This window comes from Aureobasidium melanogenum, assembly GCF_000721775.1.
Source record: "Aureobasidium melanogenum CBS 110374 unplaced genomic scaffold scaffold_54, whole genome shotgun sequence".
Classification (NCBI taxonomy): Eukaryota; Fungi; Ascomycota; class Dothideomycetes; order Dothideales; family Saccotheciaceae; genus Aureobasidium; species Aureobasidium melanogenum.
Window position 1 is genome coordinate 20,483 of NW_024470106.1, and position 11,476 is coordinate 31,958.

Below are 11,476 nucleotides of genomic sequence, written 5' to 3' on the forward strand. Positions count from 1 at the left end.
AACTCTGCAAGTGTGTGGAACGCGAAGACAAATAAAATCGCAGGGTTCCCATGCTCGACGAAAGTATCCATATGTGACTATGTGGGCTCAGCGATCTCCCGACGTGAGACGCGCCTGCTACCCCCATTTAACGCCGTGCCTGATTGTCCGCTTCTTGCGCCAACGAAGGAAGCGAGTGCCCCACGCCGGCTCTTGCCTCAAACCACTCGCGTTGACACGTCGAACAATACCTGAATACTGTCTTAGTATGTCCAACATTCTTCTAATCAGGTTCAGCTTAAGGCGAAAGACACCAACGACAGAGGAGATCCAGTCGAGCTTGTATCAGAGTGCACTCCGGAATGTTGCTCTATCACTCTGCCTTGTCATCCTACCTCTCTAGCAAGAGCTAGATCAATTTGAAAACATACTTCCATCAATCCAGAGATCTCAGTCAATCTCAGACTACCTTAGTGCGTGATAGGCTTCGAGCTGACAAGCCAGTCCGCGAACACTCTAAGCAGACTTTAAATACCACCAGACATTATTTTCGACGTAGGTCCCTTCTTGCTAAGAGTTGAAACTGAAAGCGTTACACTTTCCCTAGGCATATGCATCGTTCGACAAATATCCACTTTAGATTGAACAAGGAAAGTTTTAGAGATTCACAAAGACCGGGTGATAGGTAAGGCCAGTGGTTCGGCTACATCTCTAGGGGATTAGCTGTGATCTATCATCCCACCCTCTAACGCAACGCCGCGCATATATAGAAAAGAGAATGACTCACTCGTGGTACTTTTGGGAGGCAAGCAATCTCTCGCCTTCCTATGCTGTACTAGCAAGCCTTCTTGGCCAACATCCTAGCCAGGACATCGAGTTTGGTAGCCAGCCACTGCAGTCGCCGTAGTAGAAGCTGTGAGTGCCAGCTTAGTGAAGAAGCCGATAGTGGGTCCCATGGAGGTATCAGACGGGTTATCCGGTGCCAGGAAAGATTTATGACTAACCTCTCGTACGATTCTGAGACATCACTTGAGGCGCTTATCAGATAGTAACATTGTCTTTGTGTAGGACAGAGCACATAAACCTTTATTAACAGCTTGACTCTCTTTATATCGGCTCATCATGGCATTCAAGAAAGTGCTGTTCAAGTATTCTGTAGCGCGCTCGATTCAGACTGAGTAGTAAACTCTCATACCATTAACTCTCCCGTGCTTTGGCGTCACCTTTGTTCCCTAGCCACAGAACCTAGTACGAACCTGTGCGACTATAGCAGATCCTATTCACCATACTTGGAATGCGGATCGTGCTTGACATAAGCTATTAGCACGCTCAAGCCATAAGAACGAGTGATCGGTTTCTCGGGAAAGATACAAGGTCCGTAGATATATGATGGCAGATCAGTCTGGTATGAGCTAGATGGACAACAAAATACCATCATACGTTGCTCACATTACGGGATTCCGAGGTTATCGCCTAATTTATGTATTGTGATCATGACAGTAAAGTACCCACGTTTCTAAGCTATGATATAGTCCTTAGGCGGCTCACACCTTCTTCTGCTGTTAACTTGTTGACCAGGCTCATGATTAGCTTGTGCTGTGATACAAAGACTGACAACATTCATAAAGTCGATCTCAGGATTGTATAACATAAGCATGCGGTAATATTAGTTTTTGCCAGCACGTTAAGATGCCAGCCTATCCTCTGGAAACTGCCCCCTACTGTTGCATGTATCTATGATGAGAGCGAGTCAGTCCTCCAACTATCACAAATCCGTTGGAAGAACGGCAAAGAACAGAAGACGGACTATTCGAAAGCTTCGATCATTTTTCGTTGGCTTTCTCTGCGCTTTGCTCGCGTGTCTGGTAATGCTTTCTCATCAGAGAGTTTGAAAGTGTCATGCTTCTTGACGGCCACTGTACGTGCTATGTAGTGTATACTCCGAGATAGAGTTCGCTAACCGGTCTCTCTAGACTAACAATCTTGAAGTGATGCAGCAAAGTGCGCTACATGCTCCCCAAAGCAAAGTATCAGGACCTACGTCTCTCGCTAGCAGTCTGGTCACGTCTGGAGCTTCTCAAATTAACACAATATTCTCTGCTGCTTCTTCTGCCATCGAAAACATACATGATCTGACGTCTACTGCGGCTGGCGTGGCTTCGAAAGAGCTTATTGAGCACTTGCCGACAAGTCTGATAGTCGGTACACAATACATTTGCTTGGAACTCAGAAACCTCGCTCACTTTGCGACTGTCCTTCCAACAAGCATCGGTCAGGGTTTCAGATTCGAGATAGAGACATATCGACGTCTATCTATCGTCAGAATGTGCTTGATGATATTGGCATGTCTGATGGTGCTAGTATACATTTCACTCTTACCGATTCGTCAATCGCGGCCTAACGCCAAGTCCTTGCTTAGTACTGCTTTGTTGTTCGGTTTGTCTAGTGTCATTGTTGACATCCTACTGCCGGAATAGATCTCTTGGAGAGCTACAGTATGTTAGCAAAGCAGTAGCTTGTGGTAATGGTTACTAGAGCGGACCTGTCGCTCCAATATGCGGTGTTCAAGGCGCACTTCATCTGCTGCTGCTTCTCGGCACAGCCGTCTGATACTGAAACCATATGAACCAGGTTTTGCACCTCTGAGCTGATGGAATATGTCAGGAATGTTAGCAAAGATCAATCAAGGTGTGTTCCCAGTGAAAGCATGTTTATGAGCAGTGCAGTTTTTCCCATTTCAAAGTCTGTATATTGTATGCTCCAAACCGCTCAGTACATCATGTGTTGTGGAAGCGTCTTGTATCCTCTGTATACTGCTAGCACTGAAGAATGATATGGATCTATACGTCAGAGCTCTATAATCTGGTTTCCAGACCAGGGTTATACCATAGGGAGCTGAACTTCGGACCACATCCCTGATGATGTGCTATCAGATCTCGATTTTTCTATGACATGTCTTCGACATAGCCCAAGTCTCAAAAAAATGTTTTCCGTGCTGGATAGCCATTGGAAACTCTCATGTCGGGCCGAATGTAGTTCTGGCTCGAAAGATGACTCTCATAACTGAATGACTTGATCATCAACTGCTTATATCAGTAGTCTCACGAGCATCGGACACCACAAGGCACTCCAGCGCTGGCTAGCTCCTGGCAACATCTCTCACTCGATGCATCGTCACAGAATGATGTCAACGAACGCAAAGGAAACGACATTTCCAAAGGAAGCAGGCATTGCACCCGCAGAAAAGCTACGGAGCATAGTTCATGGTCATTAGGTAAAGGGACTGATGATAAGAAGAGCACAAGGCACTATCTACACAAGACGTTGAGGAACGTTGGTGTAGCGATACAAAGTCTCGTCCGAAGCAAAAATTTCGATGCAAGATACACGATATTTGTGCTGACAATCGTCACGCGCAATGACATTGCCGTCTTTTGCACCGTTCCCAACGGGTAGTAGAATGAAGCAGCTAGTGTGATGAACGCCCAAAATCGACCGGAAGCATACACATGCAGATTCTCAAGCACACACAAGGGGCAAGGTACATCAGAAGGATTTGCCAAGGATCGAAAGATAGAATCTCGAGAGTTAAAAGTGACGGTCATGAATTGCTACGGACAGGAATTTGTGCAAATTGATCACATCCTGTGAGAATCGATGGCTGAAAGCAGGCAGTAGATCTGAACACTATGAGAACATGTCACGTTTCAAGACGTACAGGAAAATACCATGCAGTTTAGTCACAGCATTGAGATTGTTGAGCGTGCATTGGCTTTGGCGTTGAGCAACCTGCCAGTCACTGATTTGACGCCTGGTGGAAAGAGCGTTTCATGGGTCTCGCGTAATTTGTCCCAGAAGATCATTAGGACTGAAGCCCACATGAATGCAGCCTGATATAAGGTTTCACCCGACTTTTCAAGGTTAGAGTGACAATGATCGTATACTATGCCAGGTTGTGTATCAGTACGTCAGAGTAGTCCCAGCATTTTCCACGTGACTAGCAGAAACATGTAAGCTAGTCTGCAATTGGCCACTCCCGCAAGGTCAGCTGTTGATCTTGGGCAGAAGCTGGCAAACTGCTTACGTGGTTTAAGTGCATGCAAGGGAGTCAACAAGACACATGAGCCTACGAGCCACGTAGCTTCGGACTGCTGTTGAGGTCTCATCGCCGGCAGTTCGTTTGTCCGGCAGCCATTCTGTCCCGAGCCAGCACAAGAGCCAGAGCACAGACTATCTCAAAAGTACCTTCGTGTTGGAAAATTGATCTAGATGTGAAGCAAGTGCTGCTTGACTACCAGAACAGTGTCAAGGAACACTTACATGCATGATGTTTATATGAAAATTCATCTATTGCTGCATTCGCGGTGCTCGGGACTCTTATCCTAGCCCGTCCGCTAAATTGAGATTCTTCCACGTGAAAGAGGCACAAGATTGTGGTGGCGCCTGCACAGGTTCTCACGAATCACTCTCCGCTAGACCTCTTCTCTACTCAGGTTGGATGGTGATGATCCCAGTCTCCAAGAAGGCTTTTCGGGGCAGGAGGATTTGGCAGGGGGTGGTGGCTGTTCGATGCCGCCTAGCGCGAGTCAATAGCATTGGAAAAATGCGAAAAGGATTGGATGTGTTCCTTTGATTCCTCCTCCGTTCACTTTTCTTGTTCTACTCACGTAGTCACACCTTTCCAGATACGATCTTGTAGACTTGACTCTTCGCTCGTTCATCCTATTTATCACCTTCTGTTGAAAGATGCCTCTCACGAACGGTTCATTCGGCTCACAGAAGTTTGATTGTGTGCAAGCCTTGCAAAACTCGATAGACATCGATAAAGATCATGCCTCTGGACCTACCGACCATGGCAAAGCCAGAATCAGATCTTGATTCAAGTTTCTAAGAAGATTTATCAAAGCTAAGAGCCAGATACCGCAAAGAGACGACGGAAAAGAAGCAACAAACTCGAATGGAACACGACCTTCACACACAGGACAGATCCTGAGCTCTATTTCATGTAGTGCTCCTAGAAGTTCATCTAGCCCGAAGCCCATCGCCGCTGCAGCTCCAATCTCCCCAACTGACGAACCGCCATCAACCCAGCCTACGGTTACTGAGGCTTATAAACACTCGAAAGGAAGCTTTGTCATAATTGCATCAGATTGGCCGTTATCAGAGCAAAAGCCGGAAAAGGTGTCCGAAAATACTCCTGGTCTTGGAAGAAGCGGCCCTTCCAACCCCGTTGCCACCCACAACGATTCGAGCATCCATGGCTTGAGCGAAGAAGAGCAGTCGCTTGGTGACGAAGATGCCTCACAAATATCATCATTGCATGTCTTGTGCGAGGGATTTGGTCCCAGCTTCCTTCCTCCAGAATCAAGGGAGGCCGTCCAATTCCAGCGACCGCACTCAAGTCAAAACCGAGACTTGTCCCGGCCAGACTCGGGCGTCCAGAGTATGATCTCTTTTCTGTAAGGCAAACGTGTTTTCATTGGAGTGCAAGTCATCTGGATCACTGGTGCTTGATGATGTGGTTGTTCCCTTATCGAGAGATGTATCTCACTGTCGTGCTGAGCATCGAGAGTACCGCACTAACGCTAGTCTACATGGAGTCTGGCAGATATCTTCTGGGAAAGACCTAGGAGCAAAATTGTTTGGATCTTTCTCCAAGTGGTAACAGCCAACATGGCACTTACCAACTCGGTGGCAACATTCTATCTTACCCCAGACTGTTGTCTGGAGCTTCGGTCATGACGCTCATCTCGTATTGATTTTGCTGTGGATACTAGGAGATAGCTCATCTTGTAGTCTGAGTTGTTTTGAAAATACACTCTTGTTCATAACTACCTGTCGGCAGTCATCGCTGCCAAAGCTTTGGCGCTAAGTCCCTCTGTTGGAATGAAGTCCAGCTTTTAGCAATCACCTATAGGTGTTCCTTCCATCGTACTTGCCCTGTTAGGGAGCGTTCAATATGGCAAATGCGTATGTTTCACCGCCAAAGCCGGCCTAACCAGCTTTGAGAAATTCGATGAAGGGAACTCTGTGAGGAATGTTCGCAGCCAAGATCGAGTACATGACTTCAGTTTGAGCTTATGGATAGATCCAGCAAGACGTAGTATAGGATCAGAGGAGGTGGCAGAGGCCGAAAAGGTTGCGAGGCGAAGAATAGTGGGGAGGATCATGCTGATGTTAGTACTAGTGTGTGGGGGTCAAAGAAAAGAAGCAAATAAACCAATTTGTATAACTTAATGAGGCTTAGGTCCATATGATGACAAACCTGGTCAGGTGGTAGAAAGGAATGTCATTGTGCAAGTTCACCTCGAGACACTCCAGCCATACTCTTCTTCTAGGGTTTCCATTTATGCCTACCTTTCTACTGCTTGACCATCCCCACCGCTTCTCAGGTGCGAGTCGTTTCGGCGAAGTCCTTCTTGCTACCAGTCCGGTCTCTGCCGAGCAATGTAGCATACTTCCACTAGTAATATGTTAACGGACCATGTCGTTTCGTCTCGAAGTTGCAAAGATGATTTTCGGACGTCCTTTTGAGCCGCCATCTTCTTGTTCTCAATGTATGGCCATTGTCTTGTTTTCAAGACTTCTTTTTCAGGGCCTCAGACGTGACCTTCGTTCTGTGTGCAGGCATTCCGATGTTGGATGTTTGAACCAGTCATATGGCTTTTCTTTTGCCCCGGTATGAGCAAGTCCTAGTCTTGGGTTGCTTAGTTTGGAAGGTCGCAGGCAGAACACCCTCCTTCTGCAACCAGGTGATCTCCTTGTCCTTGCGCGCTTCTTCGATCATGATCTTCTCCATACCCTTATCAACATACACCCAACCCTTGGGCATTGGTGGAACCTTGCGCTTCTGAGAAAGCTCCTTGACCACTTTAGCTGCAAGAGCAGTGCTTGCTGGCCCGCCAATCTTGCACTTTCTGCCATGAGCTACTCGTCCCTTTCCTGCCTTGTCTACCGGCTTCTTGTTGTCTTTGAGTCTCGGGCCTAGGATGCCTCGGCAGTTGCTTGAACCACAACGGCACTCCTGGACATCCTTAGTGGAGTAAGGACTATACAGCCGTAAGGTCGTTGCACGCCGATCATAGATGGACTCTGAACTCACTTGAAGTTATAGTCGTAAGTCAACTCCTGGCCGGTCAAGATGCCATAGTCACCTGCAAACAAAGCCATTCGGGGTTGGCCTTTGACAAATCTTTTGAGCATCTTGCAGTTGGGTTCGCGGGAATGGTTGACGAAACGAGCGATAGAGCCTTTGGTGGCATCGAGGATCATGCCTCGGTCAGAGTCCATTTGATAGAAGTTCCGGAGGAATGTGACGCACGACCAAAGCTGATCACGAAATCGAGTCTCAGGGCCTTATCCTTGGAATCCTCTTCCATTCTCCTGCCAGCCTCACTGGGTGTGATGATCTCCCCAGTGTGTTCGACGATGATCTCGCGCGGCTCGAATTGCGTGCAAGCGCGAACACCAAAGCCCCGGTCTGAAGTCTTGAACAGCTCGACACCGATACTGGACGAATCACATTTCGACCTCTGATCGGCGTTCTTTGTGCGTTCCAAACGAATCGCAAGCCTTGTGAAGTCGCGATTTGTGCACAACTCTCCAAGGCCACAGTTATTTGGATCGCATTCATAACCCATGACGCGATTCAGACAACGTTCACCGCACCCAGGCTCTAGAGATCCGAGCACAGGTGCGGTACAGATGCATAGCGACGTCTCGATCTTTGGTTTCTTCCAGTATCTTTTGGCGTCGCCGACCAAGCGATTTTTGTAGATCCTGGTCCAAGCCTTTGGCTTTGCCTCGCGGGTTGAATGGTGGCGAGGAGCAGAAACGTTGCCAGAAGTGTTCAGAAGTCCTTTTGGCTTGAAGCAGGAGGATGTGGGTGAAGCGAATATACTGCGGCGTTTTATGAAGGAGCTGGACCCTCTAATAAGCGTCGACTGGGTATCAACGGTGTCTGTAGCATGTTGTGCCGCTTCGTTCATCTCTCCAGAGCGCTTGATTGCCAGTAGCCGGCCACTCCGTCTGCGGTCTATTTTCTCGGCTTTAGTCGCATTCCGCTTTTTCTTAGTGCACTTGCGGATGTCAGGGTTTGGCATGTGATTCGACCGGTCAGAGGAGGCTCTATGCCGATACCACTTCGCGTGCGGCTTGTCAGGAACACTCCTAGCAGGTATGCTGTCCGCTCCAACATGCACATCCAAGGTCTTGGCACTATGATTAGACGGCCAATGGCCTGAGGCGCTGGATGACGGTTGTGAAGCGTCGTCGACATTGCTATTCCCAGACTGATCTCGTGTGAGCGTCTCATGGACCTCGGCCACGTCGCGATGGGTACGGCGTCTGAGGTTATAGGTCAAGGGAGCTAGCTTGCGCCGCGGTACTAGGCGCGCCATGTCAATTGCTTCTTGCGTTCTTGTCTCTCGTGGCAAGTAGCGAGTCGAGGGAATCATCGATGTGGATGCTTCAACAAATTCGGTCAATGCAAGAGGTTCCTGGGCGCGCTGATCATGCGTCTTGTTGAGGGCAAAACTGATTGGACTCTAGCTCGTTGATCTGTGTATAGATCGGTCAGAAAGCAATAGTCGGTCGGGCGGTCTGCCGACTAACGACTGGAGTATGATCGATGCAGTCGTGGCCGTCGATTTTCCAATAAGCGTACTGGTCGTAGGGCGGCGCATGAACGCCCCAAATCAGATAGAGTCCAGGCCGGCTGCGATGCTGCGCTAGCCGGATATGGTATCGACCGCGTTCTTGGCGCGGATTTGTCGCATTTGGCGTTGCTCATCTGTTTGCTTAACAGACGAAGGTTCATAGCTTCTGCCGTACCTGTATCTTCGCTGCTCACGTCCGAAAAGATCAACAAACAGACTGGACATGCAAATACACTCTCTGGTATCCGCCAGGCCTAAAGGTCCAGCCAGCTGCCGACTTTCTAGATTCTCTGTCTAAAGGAAGTGTATTCAGAGACATCTAGCCTCTTCGGACTCGTTTCAGTGGCACGCTCGCACGCTTGCGGGCTGATTAGGCCGGCCTCGGAGAGAGCTTGTATTGTGCATAGGAGCATACCGTACGCCATCGATCCAAATGATTGAGTTTCTCTAGCAACTGGTCTTCCGATTCACTCTTTTCCCAGTCTGTTCAATGACATCTAATCTACTTGTTTCCGCCTGCTCGGGTAACGTGACTTGTAGTGGTGCCATCTTCATGTGTATGGCCCGGCTCCTCTCGAACAAGAAGCTAAGCCTGATCCTGAGTATTCAATGAGATGGGAACCAGCGGTGAACAACAAGATAGTGCCTTTAGTGTTGTGGATGTTGGCATGAAGCCTGGCCACTATCAAGAAATGCCCAACAAGAGTGCTTGTTGACTATATAGACCTGTGGAAAAGGAAGTTTCAGTCTTTGATCCAGGACGCATGAGCGAACGGACTCCCCTGTGTATCATGACGTATGCGACTTATGTTCCGCAGTCTTAGAGGCGACAAGTGTTCTGGCTAGATAACGTCGTTCGCAAGCTCCGTATCCACAACTTCTGTATGGCACCAAACACTCCTTTTCCAGCAAGTCTGGCACAAACCCTTGCAATCACATCTCCCCCAAGCAAGTACGCCTCCACGATGCATGCAGGCTTCCTCCAGTGTCCACTCTGACTTCATCGCTCCATGACCTGTTAAGACTTTCCGTTCGAATCTTGCACGATGCCATCTGCAGACCCGATTGTCAAGTTCGTTGCTGTTCCCTGCGTGTCGTTCTTCACTGGCGCTTTCGCCATTCTGCGTGTCGGCAAGCCCTATCTCTAGACTCTCGGCCGCCTTTTTGTCGATACCAGCTTTCTGCACTAAGTGTTTCTCAGGTCCCCAAGCGAACAAGACGACCGGGTAACAAGCCGAGCAGAGTGCGCAGAACATGCGTAAGGGTCGTTCTCGTCCTTCCTCCAAAGTAGCGAGTAGCGCGTTGGTCTCACACTGCTCTGAATCAACCAGTCGTTTCTTCGGAGGTGATGGAATTGCGGTGCGTAATTTCGAGCAGCTGGAACGAAGAGACACCAGAGACGCATGTGGAAGAAGCGTATTCAGATGCATAGTCAAAATGTCCAGAGGCAATTGCAATAATGGGAAGTAATCAGACTGCGCTCGCTGAGCACTAGATCCTGGCAAAATTCTGATGACATGACAAGTCCGAGATGCCTCTAAGTTCGTGATAGGAATTGGAGAGTCTGATTCTGAAGAAGTGATGGAGCGACAGATGCTCAGGAGATCCGATGATAGCCACATTCCTGCTGTCGTTTTCTGTAGAGTAGTCCTGTGTTGTCCATGCAAGAAAACTCAGACACCGAGTGAAACAGCTGGCTCGATAACGTGTTCAGTCGTATACAAAGTCAGTTTCGGTTTCTGGTATTGCCGTTCGTGTGGAAAACTGCCTAGATTTGGAATATCAGAGATCGAGAAGACGGAGCGTCAACTAGAAAAGCCAGGCGGAGCATGTGTGGAACTTATAAGCATAAGGCACTGCATACGTGTATCAGTGTTTACTCGACCAATAAAACTCGGTGCCACAAACAGACAGCCGCGCGTAGCGCCGTATCTTTAGTATAGAGTCTGAATTACGCGCCGTGGCGATAACAAAGATGTTTACGAACGCCAGAATAATTACTAAAACTAGCTACAAGTGTCCCTAGACGCTTGGCTATGACCATTCTGCGGATGTGTACGGCGCCAGCGTTCTAGATAGCAATACGAAGTAAGAACCTCAAGGATGATGGTCAAGTGAGCCAGGCTGGAAACATGAAGCTCGTATTTATCAGGCAGTCACACCTATTGAGTAAAATGTACTTAGGAGCACATTCATTAGTGGCCACAGCTCCGATATTGTTGCCCAGTTAGATCAAATTAGGACGGAACCTTTCAGCTATCCTAGTAAGCAGATGCTGCTTGCCGTATGTCGTATAACTGGGTCTATTGGTGTTTCGCGATCAAGCATTCCTAGCAAACTTTCGACCAGTCACCATGGTCATGAGGAACGACTTGCAGTATAGAGATTCATCCTCTTCTTAGGTATCCCCTGGCTTATCTGTATCTTACCGCACCACCGCCGAATGATGGACAAACATATGCAAAGCTCTGTCAAGCCATACTTTTGTTACTGTCACGACGTTACAAGAGGCGCTTAGGGCTGTACAGCAAGGCGGCCATTCTTATCAGAGGCATAGCAGTATATTATCCAAAGTATATTCGTAATAAACGATAGTATCGTGTCTAGATTTCATGACCATATGCAGCTGCTTTAAACCTTTTAGCTGCATCCTCGGCAAGGAGGCCTCGGCGCCGCTTCTTACCTGAGCTTGAATTATCCTCAAGCTTACTGGAACATCGCAGCAGTGTTATGTGTTCAGAAAGAATCTGCACGATCTCGCCGTGGCCTCTTGCTGAAGCTGCTTGCAGTGCGTTGCCATAATCTCCGCCCTGCGCGTTGACGTCTGCGCCGCTGTCGAG

The 11,476-nt window shown here is 48.4% G+C and overlaps 3 protein-coding genes across 3 annotated transcripts in view; all 3 read right to left on the reverse strand.

The window, feature by feature from the left end:
* Window positions 1-6,949: 6,949 nt before the first annotated feature.
* On the reverse strand, window positions 6,950-7,715 carry M437DRAFT_18152 (SET domain-containing protein; the record flags this gene model as incomplete). Its single annotated transcript, XM_041018938.1, has 3 exons — window positions 6,950-7,028; window positions 7,082-7,334; window positions 7,376-7,715. Coding segments are annotated over 3 exons (672 nt in total), but the record flags the coding sequence as incomplete, so codon positions are not given.
* Window positions 7,716-9,478: 1,763 nt separating this feature from the next.
* On the reverse strand, window positions 9,479-10,258 carry M437DRAFT_79553 (uncharacterized protein; the record flags this gene model as incomplete). Its single annotated transcript, XM_041027195.1, has 1 exon — window positions 9,479-10,258. One exon carries the CDS (start codon window positions 10,256-10,258, stop codon window positions 9,479-9,481), a length of 780 nt encoding a protein of 259 aa, XP_040874698.1.
* Window positions 10,259-11,239: 981 nt separating this feature from the next.
* The window catches only part of M437DRAFT_61118 (Pfs, NACHT and ankyrin domain protein), a gene marked incomplete at both ends in the record, with an annotated part of 3,517 nt that continues 3,280 nt past the window's right edge, over window positions 11,240-11,476 (reverse strand). The window contains one exon of the mRNA XM_041023873.1: window positions 11,240-11,460. Coding sequence (XP_040874699.1) covers window positions 11,240-11,460 — 221 coding nt within the window. The remainder of the gene's footprint in view (window positions 11,461-11,476) is intronic.